This window comes from Xenia sp. Carnegie-2017, unplaced genomic scaffold (genome assembly GCF_021976095.1).
Source record: "Xenia sp. Carnegie-2017 unplaced genomic scaffold, XeniaSp_v1 HiC_scaffold_13, whole genome shotgun sequence".
In the NCBI taxonomy this organism is placed as follows: Eukaryota; Metazoa; Cnidaria; class Anthozoa; order Malacalcyonacea; family Xeniidae; genus Xenia; species Xenia sp. Carnegie-2017.
The window spans coordinates 3,900,851-3,919,557 of NW_025813436.1; the positions used below are offsets into that span (position 1 = coordinate 3,900,851).

The window sequence follows — 18,707 nt, forward strand, 5'->3', positions numbered from 1 at the left end:
CCAAACTCAGCAAAGAAGGTCAACAGTCTCTACAGTGCACAAGTTAGAAGACTATTCCATCATCGCCCCTCTGATGGTATGTAACCTGTTGTGTTACCACTTGGATATGCTTTCCGAATAAAGTGGTAAACACAAGCATGTAAAGGCCGAGTATTCTCCCATCCCATAGACCCACAAAACCATCGCATCAACCATCTGTATGCCACAGCTCTCAAGTACCTGAAGTAAATAAAAAGGTTGGACTAATTATTGTTGATGAAACAATGTTGATTATAACATTGTTTCTCATACAATTTATAATCTTACATATTTAATGATTGTGATGCTTGGCGGCGATAAGCACGTCCATTCCTATCTCTCAACAGTGGCCCGACGTTTTCAAGGACAGCCTCATGAACTAAAGGCCCAAATTTGGCATGCTGTGTTATGCATGATATTTTCTCAATGCTGCCATCGAATGTCATTTTCTGCAAAGCTGGTCCACTTTCCTTACAGCATCTGTACTCTAATGCGCCTTCTAACAAATCGGTATGACAGCATTGACAATTACACCTGAAACGTGGGAGCATTCTGGTTTATAAAGTAACTTTATGTATAATACAAACAGGAGAAAACAACAACTTACCATTCACCAAGTGGAATTACGCCATCACTTCGTTGTTCTAATGTCGCAGGGAGAATTCCATCGGGATCATCTGGAGTATGCACTTCATCACCATCTCCTGCGAGCGGTTCATCGTCATATGCGAAGTCGTTTAAATGCTTGACATAACCCACGGATTCCGAGCTCGAATCAGATACGCATTCAGACATCGAATTCGAATTATCTGAGCACTGATTTGAGGCCATACTTTCCGGACAACTTGTTTTTTAATATTTTATTGAAAATACTGTCATTATTTGTTTTTAAGACAAGAAAAACGACAACAAAATCACCTCCTATAATATAATATTATATTGACGGAAACAGACGTGTTCAACTACTACGTCACAAGTATCAATATGGCGTCGTAAAAAATTCGCAAATAGTACCCGACTTTGGAGGCAAAATTAAGCAACTTATATTTATCTGTTTAAGTCCAGCGACATGTCATAGTTCTTCAAATAATCCAAATTTTCAATTAAGCTCATAAAAAAGGGGGGCTAAAATTCGTGATATAACCACTTTAACGAACACTTTTATGACCAGACCGACGGGGTGGCAATGGTTCTCCACTGGCACCAGTACTTGCCAATCTCTTCATGGGCTATCATGAAAAGAATTGGTTAACTAACTACGACGGACCAAACGTACTTTTTTACAGACGTTACGTTGATGATATTTTTTGTATATTTAACAACGAAAACGACGCCTCATTATTCCTTAATTATTTAAACCTACAACACACAAACATTACCTTTACAGTAGAAAAAGAACAGGACAATAAATTGCCTTTCTTAGACATACTTATCACTAAAGACACAACTTCAGACAAATGCATAACTTCCGTCTTTCACAAGAAAACTTACACCGGACTCTTAATGAACTTTTTTAGTTTTACACCACGTAATTATAAAACAGGACTTATAAAAACTCTCCTTGAACGCATCCACAGAATCAACAATACAACAAACGGCTGCGAAAATGACATAAACACACTAATTGATACTTTAAAACGCAATTCTTTTCCTGTCCATTTCATAGACAAAGTCATCCAATCATTCAACGACAAAATACAATCAGACACACAAACATCAGATGAACCTAACCAAAACAAACCAAACATATACTATTTCAAACTTCCTTACATTGGCTCATACTCACACACCACTCAACAAAAACTACGGAAGTTAAAGTGGTACTATGACGAAAATTTTGCCTCCCGTTTTTTTTTCATAGATTAATAGTGTATGTAAAAAAATCTCTTCTGGCGAAATTTTAGCGCAATGTATTTAATGCTGCTCGAGTTACGTAGCGATAAAACTTGTACTTTAAGAGCCGCCATTAAAATGCGCCATATTTGAATTTTCAAGGAAGGTGCTTGTGACGTCATAGTCTTAACTCGCGGCTGTTTACAATATAACACTATATACAAATAGAGATATAAAAGGTTGTATTACTCAATTTTTTTAACATGCCTTCAACACGCTGTGTCGTGCAAGATTGCAGTAATACGTCTGATAGAAGTACAGGCATTTCATTACATAAAAGCCCAAACGACGAGTCTTTAAGAAGAATTTGGGTTAAATTTGTTGAGACGAAGCGCGCAAACTTTAATCCGAGTTCGCGCGAAATTCGATATATGATTTGTTCGAATCACTTCTCGGATGATTGTTTTGAGCGTTTTTTCCATTTGGGTGGTATGACTAGACGGCTCAAACCTGGTGCCGTACCTACTATTTGGAAGAAATCGCCAACACCAACAACGTCAAGAGAGCGGCGTCAGGTTAGCACAAGTTGCAACTATTATATACTTACACATATTGCAGATGATAAATTTTCACAATTTGAGAGAACCAATAATACATCCAGGCAAACTTTCAATATATAATATACATTTATACTAAGGTTTTAAAGGAAATACAAAATGAAGTGTCTGTATCATGCGATGACCTTTGGTCTTTAAACCTAACGAAGCTGCTTGAAGAACAAATTCGTTCAGGCAAACTTCGTTAAAGCCAGGGTGATCCAAAATGCATTTCCTTTCATCGACTTCGAACTGATACATTTTACCACGGCATTGCTCTAATTCCATGCAGCATCGGCACTCTTGAGGGTTGACAACAAGATCCAACGAACAATGGCCACATTCACACCTTTAATATTGGCCCAATCGTATGTTTCCATAAAGTTATCATAGCTAACGGCAGACGATTCAGATCAAAGTAACACACTAAGAATGACATCTTACCATGAAGTAACATCAACACGGGCATCAAAACGATCTTGCAGCATGTCCTCAACCTGCCGTTCTTCTGCGACTGCAGCTTCGTACTCAGCAATTTCATCGGGCGAAGCAAGCGGTTCAATATTATCGGCAAATCGCAAAATTTCCGAATTAGATTCGTCCGAATTTGCCGTCATGAATTCCGATGAAGAAATCGATGCGTTTGTCTCGATCGAAGACTCAGAAAGCGAGCTAGATCTCGATGAATTTGACATTTTTTTGTTCTATTTGTATATTACTTTGTATACTTTCCAATGTGCGCTTCTTGCTGTGTTAAGACTATGACGTCACAGACTTTGCTGATTGCAAATATTCAAAATGGCCGATTTTAATGGCGGACATGAAAATTAGACATTTCAAATGTTCATAACTCCCTCGTTATACTATTATTTTTGCTTAAATTTTACGAAAGCAATAATTGATATGTGTTTAAACTATTGAATGCTAAAATCGATGATTTTTTAACGTTCAGTTTTCGTCATAGTACCACTTTAACAAAACGCTTCTGTGTTGACTTAAAAATCAAATTGGTCTTCTCATCTTACAAAATAAAAAATCTTTTTAGTTTTAAAAACAGTATTCCATCTCTACTCAAATCTTGCGTGGTTTATGAATTTTCATGTGCGGGATGTAATTCCCGTTACGTTGGTGAGACAACTCGCCATCTCTCCACACGCATCAAAGAACACGCACATTCCGACAAAAACTCACATATTTATAAACACCTTCACACTTCACCACATTGCAAATCAAAATACAACCATTCATGTTTTCGCATCTTAGACACCGCCAACTCTCCTTTTTCTCTTAAACTGAAAGAAGCGCTCTACATTAAAAAGCTCAAATCAGACCTCAACAAACAAATATACCACATTAATACAATATTTAACCTGTAATATAATATCTAACACTAATTCTGTAATTTGATACACTTAACGATAGTCACATACACATATATATATATATCATGTAAATAGCATAATCACCTTCATTCTATGTACTGAAGATGGCATAAGCATGCCGAAACATGTTTACGATAAAAAAACTCGTCGTTCATTTAAAATGTCTGATATTCATCGTGCTTTTAAGAAATTATGGAAATGTAAGAAATACCGAGATTAGTGTAATCTGAACTTCTGAAAGGTGATTTACGATGAAGAAAAAAACTATAAAAACAAATAAACAATGCTTCATAGATCCAGTGACTCCTTTAAGTATGTTGTATTATAATCCATTGAACGACTGAAGCAACATTCATCAAAGTTTTATGTTTCAAATAAAATATTAATATTTTGCGCAAATTGAAGTATTTTACAGTTATGTAGTTTACGTTTTTCATATCATGGCAACATTAGGATTCTGTGAGCAGAACTATTACATACCCACAGGCCACAATAATGAGTGTGGCTTGTCATTACGTATGAATAATCCATAAGAGTAAGAAATCCATGTGCTTCAGTACGTCATGGCTGCAACATTTCTAGAAACGGCATTTATTTATGCTTCTAAACCATTTCTTGAATGATATATGAACTGAACAATTAGTATCATAAGTGTCCCCAACACGCACACAAAATTAGTAATGACACTTTGTCTTGTAAACATTTACCAAATCAATTGAAAAGCATTTTAGCCGATTCCAGATGATTTATTCTCATTCATTATTGTTCATCTTCTGTGAGATTGATATATTGTGTCAAACATCAAGAGTCTAGTCCCAGACAAACATATTAAACCATCAAAGAGTCAATACATGTTGCAGTTGACCAAACCTACGACAACTTTGGCAAACAAGAAGTAAGTCAACCTGCTTCACCTTGCACATACCATGTGTAGTTTCAAAAAAATGTAGATTTGACATGTCCATCTCTTTAGGTAGTTAAAAGCAGAAGGCAGACCCCTTAGCCTTAGTTTTGAGTAGTAAGGTCTTGGCCTGTTTCTGCCCTATTTGGTTTATGTTTCCAACTAAATCAGAAATCCACACTAGCACACATAAATATTTTAAACTTTTGCAATTTCCTTCTCATAAAATATCTGCAATAGGTCAAGACTCAACAAAACTGCTATCATTGGACTCAGGTGACAACTCGATAAAAATTTGACTAGGTGATATTTGTTGTGTTATTTCTTTGATGCATCCAAGTTTACATCCAAAAAATCTGCAATGTCCTCCCATTTCCATAAAAAGTGGCTGAACTAGGTTGGAATGAGTAAAACGACGAAAAATGCGAAAAAACTTTCACAATACAAATTATAGTTTTTTTGCACGCTAGATTTGGAATGTTCAACTTGCTACGTATAATTTGTATATATACGTCAGCAATCTACGTTTAATATGTTTATATTATGAAGTAATCTAAATTTTAGCTCCTTTTCTCATGCATTTTCGACATTAGATCATAACGATATCGTGTAACCGCTACACTGACATCAAAATATTATAAAACATTACAAAGTGACAAAGTTATAATGCATTTCATGCAAATTGATTAACAGCACAATGCAAATGAAGAACAATACATTGCTTTTTATCGCATATGTATAAATTTGTCATTTTCCTGCTATTTCTCGATGTAATATAATGTGTACTTTGGGTTTGTACTTTGGGCGTCACAAATGTAACTTGATGAAAATCTGATATATAGTACATGAAACCATCACTTTCGTGCACAGACAAATAAAAATAAGTTGTCTCATCAGGTAATGATGACAACTTAGTCTCACCTAGACTGGAAAAGTTCCAAAATTTAACCGCAAAAGTTAATTGCTCAGTGAAACTCTTTTGCAACCGTACGTATGAAAAACACCATATATAACGTCTTGCGGAGTTCATGCTCTAAATTTTCAATTTTTATCCTGCGTACAATACGCAAAAACATGCTACTGCCAAATTGGTTATCACTTGTGCCCCATCCCACTTCCATCGTCCTTTCGACGCCTCTTCTTATTATATACCACACGATATATGTAATTTTTAGATAGCGATTTTTTGTAACTTCGTTACTTGTAACTAGTCTTGCTTTGAAAATTTCAGAACATTGTCATTATTTATTTCTATAAAAGCAGGTAACTATTTATAACTTATATGTATGAAATTAATTTTCTCAGGTAGAAAGATCGTTTTGGTAGCAGGTGCTTGACCAAGTCATGAAATCTTCACTGTTGCCTCTCGTTACAATTTTCCTTGCTTATTTATACGTGAAATCTTCCACAGCTCGCTTTATTCATACCTCTGATGAAAATGAAGTCCAGAGATTGTTTGAAAACACAGTCATTATGGGAGATAAAAAGAAAAATTTCATGCCACCTGAGTCACCAGCAAAACGCCGACAAAATATCGATTTTTTGTCAAAGAAATGGGATAACAATGATATTAGTCGCTCAAGCCGAGGCTGTCCTGAAAATAAAAATCCTGTATGGTTATGTTAAAATCTACGACTACAAAATGAACATTAATAGCTAATTAGTAAGTAAGGTAAAAAAAGAACGTCTCAGCATATATAAAAATTGGTGTTATCATTTATTTCTTCATCTGCTTATGTAATGGATGTCTTCCTTTAGAATATTGCTGGAATTCATCTAAATGCAATGTAAGCAAAGTTTCTTGGAGCAGAAAAACAACATGTAATGAAAAATAAAGCTTAAGATATTGCATTCGTAAGCGTTATTGTTTTTTCTAGCTGTAATGTAAACTCATCTTTATTTTGCTCAAGTCAACAAGAAATTTAGGATAATGTCAATCAACAATATAGTTTTGACAAAACCGCAAATTTATTTTACAATATGGACATCGTTTGCACATGCATGTAAGTATATCTTTACAATTTAAAACGAAAAGTGAAGCCATTTTACCGATGTTGCGTGAAATATGGTCAATCCATTGAACAAAAACAGATTTATACAGTTCAGAATACCTAAAATAGACTATTATAGTTCAGTGGGTCAATCCCATTTACCTTTCTGCTAGATATTGCCATCAGCAATTGATGGACATCACAAATATTCGTCGGATGTTATGAGGCAAATTTCCACTTTGCCTTCATAATACATACGAATCTAATTGAAATTCCTTTGTCTCGCCAAATCTGGACCAATATTTCAAAAATACCTATTAAATTCAATGCTTTTTGGGCTGATTGAAACATTCTTGGCCATTAGTTCATTTACTATACTGGATGTTCGTATTACTTACCTAATTATTTTAGTAAAATTATTGCGAACAAGTTAAGGCGATCGAGTAAGGAAAACTTACTGAAATTTGTATGTGATTTTTAATGATATTAACTTTTAAAGTAGTTCACTGTGTCTTTTTATGTTGATTTTAATGTGCCGCTTCCGTTCTAAATTTCTAGTAAGTCTTACTAGGGCCACATTCAACTTGCCGTCGCATTTGTGGCATTGCTTGGACATAGATAATGAGCACATGTTTTTCGAAAATGCAACTAAAATTACCATTACATTTCACTGCATTTTAAACGACAGTTTCCTGTTGTTCACTTTGTGTTTTTTGTTGTTTCCATTGGTGTTTGAGTGCTTCTTTTGACACAACAACCTCCACTACTTGATTTTCTTGTCGCCACTTGCGCCACTGAGTCACGTGATAGCGAATGCTCAGTGCAAGCCAGAAAACGTACAGAAAGAGGAGAAAAAAGCATAGAGCTAAAAGACCAATGCCAATGAGAAGTTCACCCAATGTGAAAAAATACCATGAGCCGTCAAAACAAAGAGCGCAGCTGGCAAGGACCAAAGGTGTGAGAACAAGCATACATATAAAGTCACCATAGATGTATCGACATTGGCTTGTTCCATGTACGCACCGAAGCCACTAGAAATGAAAATAATAAGATTATTGCCGTATTCTAAAAGCTGGAACAACACATATTTTACAATCTGTCATGGAGCTCACGAATTCGATTTGATTACACTGTCAAATCGTACCTCCACAAAAGGTTTTGGCCGGCGTCGGGTTGTGAATTTTTGTTGACATATTTCACATATATCTGTTTTGGCGACGCTTAGCCACTTTTCCAAGCATGTCACGTGATATTTAGCAATACTTCCGGTACACTGACATAATGTTTTGAGATTCTGAAGTTTGTCTGTGTCTTGACAGATGCGGCAGAAAATTGAAGAACTACTGCTTGTACATGAGACTGTTTTGGGTTTGCCTTTCTTGCCACAAGGTAGAAACCCGTACCCTTCTATGGAGGAATCTGAGACCTATAATAGATTTAACCAGCGTTAAAACCCTGTATTTATATTGATATGTAACTTTCGATTTTTTTTTTACTGTGACAAAAGTTAACATTGTAACACTCCTGAAAAAGCATGCATTATCATCGTCGGGACAGTTGGTAAAAATTTCAATTCTCATGACAGTGATAGTAGATTGGTAGTAAAGCCAGTAGGCTCTATTGTTCAGGAAATAAATTCTTTTTCAAAATAAAAAAAAATCGATATTATTATAATACAGACCAAAGCTTCTGTGCGAAACATATAATTTCTTATGAAAATATCAGATGACAGGTTTTGAAACATGTATCGAAACTCGCTTTAGAGTTTAGCAGAAGTGAAATCGAAGGACTATGATGTATATAGGAGCAATGAGAAGATTGTTAAACAAAGTTATGATTTTTCGTCTCAGATTTACGAGCAAGTTCTGTTTTTGCCGGTGGAAAATTTTTTCTCTTTCGTCTCAATGAGGTTAAACCTTCAAATATTTCGAAACTTATTTTAAATGACATAAACACACCTGATTATGTTTTGGATCAATTTCTTTTCTCGTAAAAGAATCTGATACGCTGTTGTCTGGGGGGTTTTCTTTGACAACCAGGTTCATAGTGCGTGGAACAAACCTCGAACGCATTGCATCGTTCGTGACGTCATAATCAATAGAGTGGGATGATTAACGGTGATCGAATCCAGTTAATTATGTGAGCTCAGTTAATTTGATTTGGTTGGTCAAATTTGCTGACGGCATCTTTAAGAACCAAGGCAAACAAGACTGTTTTATTTTCAAATTTTGATGCTCTTCTGTTTAATTTTAATAGCATGCAAATGCTTATGATAATCGAAATTTTTTTAAAATTTGAGACGTCATGTTGAGACGCAAAAATTCATATAAACACTAAATAATGAAGAATTTCCTTTCAGTTCATTCATTTATTGCTTTTGATTAGTGTTCCTAAGTTGACATAGTTTACCTCCTTGTATACAGTTAGTCGACTTATGCAAATAGATGTACCATAGATGTACACACTCTCGTACCCCTCGTACCTATTTCTCCAGCAACTGATCTGCATTAAGCTGGACTAATAAAACATATCCTCGCTCAGAACTTCAATGGAGGTACTTTGTAACGGCTGATAAGAACTTGTTATTGTTAAAAGAATTTGTTTCGAAACTGTAAATTGATCTTTAAATAATAATGGTAAGATATTTTATGTTTCATCGATGGTACCTGAAGCTTTACCATTGTTCTGGTTTGTCTATTTTATGATTTACATCGAATAATTCGACTGTTTATTTAAAAAAAAACGGCAGCACTGTTGACCTACCATCCATTTGTTTTCCCAACAATTATTGCCATGCTTTTGATGCATGCTGTTTGCATTATGAACTGTTGAGATATTCGTTATATTGTGAATTTGGAATCATGTACGAATAACTTCATTTATTAATTGCATTAGCCTCAAAACGAGCACATTGATTTGGCACGCAAAAGATATGGATATCGACTTGATCATTTCGAGAGAAAGTAAGTCTAAATAACATTTACTGCTATGAAAACGTTAAAATATACTTGGATTATTCTTTTGGAAAAAATTTTATCACCTAAAAGTTTTTACATTCATGTTGTGTATCAAATAGCCATAAAGTTGTTAGGAAAAATTACTCTCTATTCAGGTTATGCTAATGTTGTGTTATAAATGCTGTGTTGTGTTGTGTTTTTTTGGGGGGAAATTTTAGGTCATTTCATACCTGAAATGCAAGCGCAATCAAAAGCTTAATGACTTTTTGATTTTTGTTTGGTAGGCAGAGTAAACTTTCTCTTGCCACTTTTATTTTTAGTCATTATCCATATTACTTGGTGTAATTGTCATTTACAGTTTCATTAAGTCATAGATTATAAGCGCTGTTCTCGCTTTGATCACTCTTCTCTTCTCAGTTCCTTATTCTACAATATAGATATTAATTCTCATATTTCCAAAAAAATTTCAATACTTGTACTTGAGTTTGTTTTCTTTATTAAAATCAATTTTCACGGCCGATCAACACTTAAAATAATTAAAAGTTGCAGTTCTGGTAATTGGCAAATAACACAAGGCAATTAAATTTTGATTTTGCCTGCCATTTTATTTTTTTAATTAAGTAGGATGTTTTTTCACCTGCTCTCACTTAATGCCTTGTGTTTGTACATTGAAAGCCTGCTATTCTGAATCCTGTGTATTTGATAAAATGATCTGAGTTCCAAAACATCCGGTCAACATCTTGAGAAAGTATGTATATTTTTATTGCCATTTACTTCCCAAATTTGAGCCAAAGGATGCAGTTGACATGAATGTTTTACCTCATTCACAGTCATTATGAAGACATTTACATATGGGTCACAAATTTCTAATTTTCATTATTCCTTTGAACACATGTGTGGAAAGAACTTAGAGAATTAGTTTTTGTTTTTTATGGACAGTTTGCAGGCACTAACTGAGATAATGTAAACTGCAAAATTGTAATAGAAAACTGACAGTTGTGTAAGTTACATCTACCTTTACTAGAGTCGCGATTTTATGAGTCTTGTGAATCTGACGGGATAACTCCTGGATTTAAAAATTTAATGTGCTGTTGATAAAATTTAAATAACATCTCATGAAAAAAGTTTCTGAGTTTTAGAGTTTATAAATTTTTAACATTACCATCAATATTTATACAGGCGTAAGAAGGAAGCAAGAGAAGTACATGAAAGGGCTGAACATGCAAAGAAACTTCATGGTCTGAGGTAGTTATCGAAACCAGCTAAAAAAACTTTAATTTTAAGTACTAAGATTTTCAAACTGATATTGTCTTTAAAAGGTTTGCCATTGTCAATGTTTCAACAAAATTTCAATTCATATTTACTACACGAAAGATGTTTATTGAGTGCACATTGATTTTTTATCGTTCATCTCATCTTGAGTATATACCTTGTTTCATTCTCTCAATGATGCTACAGTTTGATGAGTTTATTCAAATATAGCTATTGTTTGTTGTTCTTCACAGGGCAAAACTCTACAATAAGAAGAGACATGCAGAGAAAGTACGGATGAAGAAAACGTAAGATTTTTTAGCGTCATCTCAGAAGAAACAAACGTTGACAGACTTTCAGCATTTAAGAGTTTTTTTGAAACATGTGCTAGTTCGGAAAATTTTACTGTATACTTGAATTTAAAGAATGTTTAATGTTTTCCACGATATTTTTTCGAATTACTTTCTGGTGTATCAATTTGTTTTTTGTTGTTTTTGACTTTTAGCATCAAAATGCACCAGGAGAAGAAAATGACGTCCAGGAATGAAGACAAGGTCCCAGAAGGAGCTGTTCCAGCCTATTTATTGGACCGTGAAGGGCAGTCACGCGCGAAGATTCTTAGTAACATGATCAAGCAAAAACGAAAAGAGAAGGCTGTAGGTTATTTGCAGTATTCAACATTAATGCGTTCGCTGCTTGACCTTTTTATTTCCGAGAGTGATCTCATTGTGTGTGATGGAAAAGTTGTCAATTAATGTAACCCTGCTGCTTGAATATTTTTGATAAGAAAACTGTGCTTTTCATTGCTAAAATCTTCAACACAACTGCGGAAAGCTTTACAGTACAGTTTTTGTCACAAAGAAACGACAATTCAACGGTAGCCATCTTGCCTGTGTTAATAATACCGATTAAAGAACGCCAATTTGGGTTGATAATTTTGTAACTCTCATTTTACTGGATCGTTCGTATTTATTAAGTGTAAATGTCAACAAATCGACCCATTGCTTGCGACGCTATTCGGCTATTGTTCTTCGTTAACAAAATTGAGGGGGAATTAAAAGGATATTAAAGCAAATTCCTGCAATATGAATGAACTTTTAATGAGTTAGTGAACCTCTTATCGTCTATCTGTGCATTATGAAAGTGTTGGCAATTTGATTGATTGATATTTCTTTTGACCTTGAGATAACTACCGGTAATGTTGTGTCCGATATGCTTTTCAATGGCAGATGAAACGGTAAAACCTGAATTTGTTCCCCACCCCATCCTACTCCACTTGCGAAATTTTTACAAATTACCATTGATTTGAGTTTGAGTTCCGAGAAAACACGCCGAACTTCGTGTAAAGTGTTTAATGTTTTTTCGAATTCGTAAATTGACTAATTTCATTTATGTTTTAGGGAAAGTGGGTTGTCCCGTTACCAAAAGTTAAAGCGATTGGGGAAAACGAAGTGTTTAAAGTGGTGAAAACCGGAAAATCCAGACGTGAGTGGTAGAATTTTTTAAATTGCATTCAAAAATTCGCTCGATGCAAGCCAAACAGCGGAAGTTTATTCGCTTTATCATAGTTTATGCGTATAAAACGAAAGTAGTATAGTATTATGCTGCATTCTTGATATTGAGCCCTTTTTTTTAATGTCGTTGTGTTTACACCAAAGTTAACTACCATGTACAATCAAAATGCACTGTTAATTCAACACCTGTTTGCTAGTTTGAGCTTGTTTCTTATGTTTTAACTTCCCGATAGGAAAAGGATGGAAACGGATGGTGACCAAAGCTTGTTATGTTGGCGAGGGGTTTACCAGAAAACCGCCGAAATATGAACGGTTTATTAGACCAATGGTAATCCTTTACGAATGTATTTTCCATGCCAGGCACCAGGGCACTTCCTTTCTTTCTCTTGTTTCCAATGTCAATGTTTTCTCAACAAAACTTGCTGAAAAATGATTTAAATGCATGGTCTGCTCGGTAATATATTCAATTTTGTAATTTTCTTGTTATTTTGTCTCGTTTTTAGGGGCTCAGATTTAAGAAGGCGCATATCACGCATCCAGAGGTACCAACTGAACTATATATATTTAAAATGTGTTGTATACTTGCTATCGAAGTGTAATGCTGTAACGTTAACTGTCCAGATTAGTGGAATGCCGAGAATCATTGTTGGTGTTGCTGATGTTGCCTGACTGTGAAGATGATATCCGCTGCCTAAGGTTGTCGAAACGTCAGTCAACATCAATACCAACACCAATAGTCCTTCTCAGGACTCCACCAACCTCGACAATATTCATCTACAAACATGTAGCGATACTTTCGGTATCGAGCTATTTCTTTGTTCTTCTTAGTAATCAATATTTTACTAGCTACGTATTCGTTCACTTGAAACAAAGAGTCACACTCAAAGAAGCGTTATGCGTCGACATTATATTTAAAAAATCACTGAAGATGACGGTTAATGGAGTTTAGTCTGTTTTACAAAGCTGTTACTTTTTGTTTTGGCGTCAATGGGTGTTATGCCGTATAGAGATCATTAGAACAGGACATTTTTTAATTTCGTCATTAAAATTTTAAATACATCATAATAATTTTCTCAACTCCATATTAATTTTCAATACAACCTAGTTTTTACACATCATAATAATTTTAAATACATCATAAGTGTATTTGAAATTTGGTTCCTTATTCATGGAGCCAATCAATCTGCGTTATCTATTTGTTTCGAATGTTTATGTTTTTATCTTCTGATTTCCATTTAATAAAGTTTTTGCAACTTTGCGATTGTTGAGAAAAACTTCAACTTGATTAAATTCTTTTCAATTAGCTCAAGGCAACGTTTTGTCTTCCGATCATTGGAATAAAAAAGAATCCACAATCGCCAATGTACACTTCGCTTGGTGTTATCACCAAAGGAACAGTCATTGAGGTAAATATGAAAAAACCATAATCTTAAAGAATCATTGTCAACCACAATGCAACGCGCGCTCAAATGATCTCGACAATTTTCTTGGTTGAACAAATAGACAAACAATGTATCAGTCTGAAATCCGTGAATATTCTGTGCATCTCTTGTTGATGTATAAAAATTTGTGTCGTTTTTGGATCAAAAAAGTATTTTCAGTAGCCTGCTAGTGATATTATTCATAAACGTATCTTTTTGGGTGAGCAAATAACTTTTCAAAACTATGGCAAGCTCAACAGTTGAAAACATTCTTAAAAGAGGAAGACTAAAACTTGGTATTTGGAATCACACACTTTTAACCAATGTCGAAGTTGTGCGAAGAGTGTAAGAGAAAGTTCATCGTGTGATGGAATAAATTATCATTTTTAGCACCAATACAAACAAACTAGAGGTGCTCATTGCATTGTGGTTCACAATGATTCTTTAAATAAGAATGTAAAACATATTCCTGGAGTATCTTAACATAACGCTACGAGTATCTTAACTTCTTTGTTTGTCATCATTTTTACCTGTATTCCATTCTGACTTCATAGCCAATGGCTTTTAGTCAGTGCAATAATTCACAATTATTGGACGAGGTTCAGCATTATATCATGAATTGTGCAAACTGAGGCCGAAGCGGATAACATTGTCCGAGGTCTGAATAATTCTTGATATCATTGAAAAACCTAATTCATTAATTGTTTTACTGTACAATTGTAAATGCAGAAGTCTTTAAAATATTATGTGCTAAAGCCATAAAGTTTTCCGTGCTTCGACTTAAAAATATCTTAACGGTTCGTTTTTGTCTTTTACTTGTCAAATCTCGTGGTAAACTCCTGTGTGAAAGTGTAGCTATTTTTTGTGTTTTCTGCGTCTTTATTTTTAAAAATCCGAGCCAAATCCGTTTGTAAAACGCTTGGAAATCTCGAGCAAAACTCCGCCATTATACTTTTTTGTTTACAATTAGAATAATTACAATTACACAATTTTCAATATTTTGTGGATGGCAAAACATTTATTACTGTCCTTAGGCTCTTGACCTATCACAATCGAGATTGCACCGTCATTATATAATATTTCTTATTTGAAATTAAAGTTTAGTAAATATTCCGGTAAAAGTCTACCCAAAATATTGCCAGCTGATCCTTTCCTGTCTGGCAGGAATTTTAGCAAAACCTAATCGTAGACGATTCCTCTTTTAGGTCAATGTTAGTGAGCTTGGTTTGGTAACGCAAGGCGGAAAAGTTGTCTGGGGTAAGTGCATACCATTAAATTTATTTATTTATTTACTTATTACTTAAAATTATGAATTTGACACATTAGTCTATCGATCCAGCGTATGAGATTGATTCTCATGGGACCGTGAGACTAAATGTGCAAACGTTTAGGATTATGTATATTTATTATGTTTATTTATTATGTATATTTAATAATTATATAAATTATGTACATTATGTGTACTTGATAAAAAAATTGAACATAGATATTTATGCAGACTTACGCATTTTTACAAATGCACAGTCATGCAAATATCAAAAATAGAAAGAAAAGAGGACATCGTAATTTCCGCGCAAAACACAAATTATCTTTCCATTCCAGTAGCTAATAGGACACACTGACTCGAATAATTGAAATTGGCTAATTGAATTAAATGGGCAAGCACCAAAGTAACGTACAACGGGATCAATGATTGAGAACCCAATCCTCTAGATGTCTAACTACTGTGACCAGAGGCGTAACTAGAACGTTAATTGGGGGGGGGGAATGTATTCATATATTCAGTTGTGCCCTACTGATTTCTTTTGAGATTCAATTCACTTTCAAAAGAAAGCAGTAGGGCACAACGGAATATATGAATATGCACCCCCCCCCCAATTAACGTTCTAGTTACGCCTCTGAGTGTGGCAAGGTAAGGCCATTGGTGAGGCAAGGACGCCATCTTGAAAGGTGGCAAAAAAAAAAACTCAAAATGAAAAATGAGTTAGAAGAAAGTTTAAAAAAACCCCATCATATTAAACATTTAAAAAATTAAATCTAAACTATCAACTTTGCAACTCTAAATCAACTCAGGAAAAGCAGATAGTAATCATAAACATAATCAGTTTTGCCACCTTTCAAGATGGCGGCTTGCCTCACTCATTACTATACAATTTCGGCGGAGTCAGATATCTAGTAGATTGGGTTCTAGGTCATTGATCAGGACTGCACTGTTGCGTTGGGTGAATTTAAACTGCAGCTCCCAGTTGAGCGTAGATGAATATTCATCCAAAAACACGAGGACAATCACCTTGTTCATGTGTGACCGTTGTGTCCGTACAATTTATTATTGTCTAAATGTCTTCCAATTTTCCATTTGTTTAAAGGACATTGGTCAAAATAACATTGCTCGACTTAATTATGTACTGGACGCTGATACTTAGTGACATGCTTAAAGAATGTGTGTTAACCATTATGAAGTTTCCCGCTTTTGTTTATGATTCTATTCTATTTCTCTGAGCCTGGGGTACATCGAAGTTAATCCACTGGCAATTGGACTTCCACCCTTTGTCAAAAAAAGTCCTTTTAAATCAGCAGCTGTTTGAACTACGTAAAAACAATGTTTTACAGATTTCATGTGATTTGCACGCAATGCAACTTGGTCGACACACATTCTGTAACGATTACGCAAATGCGTGCTTCCGAAACTTCCTTCAATGTTCTTCATTATATCTTCCGTGTTCGGTCAGCTATATTGATCATTGTAATGAACGCGGGTCTTTGAAAGTGATCTATTCATTTTCCGTAACCATCAGTTTTTGCTATCATTTTGTTTTCCATTTTTATAACTTAGGCAAATTTCACTGCTGAAAACCAAGTTGTTTTTTTGCAATTGCAGCTCGGGTTGAAAATCACTCTTTTAGTCTTTTTAAATGATCTTTGTGACGTTCATTTCCAGGAAAATACGCACAAGTTACGAACAATCCCGAAAACGATGGATGCATCAACGCTGTTTTACTCGTATAGTGATTCCTAGAGGTTGGTTAAGATGATGAAAAAGGTCAAAGATATGTTAAAATGACACGATGGAAGGTGGATTAAATGACTTGTTTTTGTCGTGCTCTTCTGCAACCTTGTAGGTTTATTTGCTGGTGAAATTCAACTAAATTTGGTTAAATTTTTTACTGCGAAAGAGTTGTTCAAAACATGTGAATTTTTTATTGACTGAGATCGTTTTTGTCGTTTGCGCTTTATTTGAAATACGTAGCTATATTTTCTATTCCATCGTTAGCCGGATGAGTACACTTATGAGACAAGTTTTACGTTTTTATCTCAGTGAATATAACTTTGGCCTTGCGGAACTCGAACAGTGTTGCAATGACAGTTTTTCTAAGAATCTCAGTAAAGCTTCACACCCCTCGACAATATACTCGCTCATATTACCTTAACTAGTGTGAATTTCCTGAAACTTTGTTATCTTGAACATGTGCCATATTTTAACCCTATGTGTTCCAATTCTTTCAAACTTTATCATTTACGGACGCAAGCTGTTTCAAAAGTGCTTCTCGCCTCTCTTTAACTCAATTTTCACTATAAAATGGTTATTATTTGCCACAAGTTTACTGGCAGATGGACCATTTGAAGTCCTATTACCTTTCCGCCAAAGGTTTTCGAAAACCTTATTTTGCGCTTATAAATTTAGCGATGTTTTCCCAACTGTTCAGTTTTTTATTTATTAACACCTTAATTGTGCACGTCTTTTCCCATTTTTTTTGTATTTCACTAGTTCTACTTCATACTGAGTTGCTCGTTGACAGTGTTTGCAGGTTGTATACTCATAAGTAACATTTGAATCGTCCACACTAATTGTAGTTTAGCTAATATTGGCTGCTGTTGAACAAAACATAACGCTTTTTACTATGTTATATTGTATGGCTCTTTGAAAAACACTGCTTGGCTTAAATATTTATTATAAGAATTAGAAATTTTATAAAAATCATTTTAGAATGTCGTTTAAAAGTTCACAGAATATCTGGAATTGACTAAAGACCAAAAATTTAAACAACGCTACAAATTTGTAGTATACCAAAACATTTTTGGTTGTTTTTTTCCGTATTAATTATCAATACCGTTTATTTGTTTTTTTTTACAGTATGTAAACCTTTAGATATTTTATCATAAAAATGACACTACTATAAAATGCAGAAAGAAACAATTTTTTAAAATCCACGTAGTTTTTGTTAGCTATATTCGATGCATGAAAAATTTAATATTTGAGTTCAACTTTGTAAGTAGAGTGATTTTTCATCCTAATCACACGTTTTGCAATACAATTTGACTTAAAACTATTGAAAAACTATCTGAGAATTGTTATAGCTTTGAAGTGTTAAAAGCAATCTATTCATAAAAAGCATCTCTCTAAAACAACAACTATATTGGCCTGTGTTATACATAAATCACAATTGTCGTAAGTGCGAATCAATTCCACAATACACGAGTATTGGCACTTCTGTATTTCAAACCAATGTGCGCCAATATCGCATTAAAATTGAATTTTATCCGTTCTTGTTTGCTGCGTGAACTGTTTTAGTCGCCCATGATCGAGAAGTGACCGTGTTTTTCGTCTTTGCCTGTGATTGTGTGTTTTAATGAGAAAAATATAGGAATAATACACAGAATAAACACTATGAAAAAGCAAAGCAAGATAAAAAAGCATTTAATGTTACTGATACATCGTTGACCGCTGCCTTTCATCTTGATTGGGATAAGTCCATCTTCAACATTCGCTTCGATTTTCACGGTCTCATTTTTGAAAGGAACTTGTTTCTCGGTTTTCTCGCGATGTTTGTCGCAAAGTTTTGAC

The 18,707-nt window shown here is 34.5% G+C and overlaps 3 protein-coding genes across 3 annotated transcripts; 1 reads left to right on the top strand and 2 right to left on the bottom strand.

The window, feature by feature from the left end:
- Positions 1–1,166: 1,166 nt before the first annotated feature.
- LOC124456585 lies at positions 1,167–3,174 on the bottom strand. The gene is made up of 3 exons (XM_047006998.1): positions 2,892–3,174; positions 2,631–2,796; positions 1,167–1,247 (listed from the first exon to the last, which is right to left on the bottom strand). The coding sequence occupies exons 1-3, from the start codon at positions 3,140–3,142 to the stop codon at positions 1,167–1,169; spliced, it is 498 nt and encodes a 165-aa protein (XP_046862954.1). The 5' UTR covers positions 3,143–3,174.
- Positions 3,175–7,235: 4,061 nt separating this feature from the next.
- Positions 7,236–8,766, bottom strand: LOC124456594 (E3 ubiquitin-protein ligase MARCHF3-like). Its single transcript, XM_047007005.1, has 3 exons — positions 8,680–8,766; positions 7,866–8,147; positions 7,236–7,752 (listed from the first exon to the last, which is right to left on the bottom strand). The coding sequence occupies exons 1-3, from the start codon at positions 8,764–8,766 to the stop codon at positions 7,399–7,401; spliced, it is 723 nt and encodes a 240-aa protein (XP_046862961.1). The 3' UTR covers positions 7,236–7,398.
- A 474-nt stretch (positions 8,767–9,240) lies between these two features.
- Positions 9,241–17,072, top strand: LOC124456979 (ribosome biogenesis protein NSA2 homolog). Its single transcript, XM_047007282.1, has 11 exons — positions 9,241–9,357; positions 9,617–9,684; positions 10,858–10,923; positions 11,184–11,237; positions 11,435–11,585; positions 12,330–12,414; positions 12,677–12,771; positions 12,947–12,985; positions 13,748–13,849; positions 15,070–15,121; positions 16,803–17,072. The coding sequence occupies exons 1-11, from the start codon at positions 9,355–9,357 to the stop codon at positions 16,868–16,870; spliced, it is 783 nt and encodes a 260-aa protein (XP_046863238.1). The 5' UTR covers positions 9,241–9,354; the 3' UTR covers positions 16,871–17,072.
- The last annotated feature ends 1,635 nt before the right edge of the window (positions 17,073–18,707 follow it).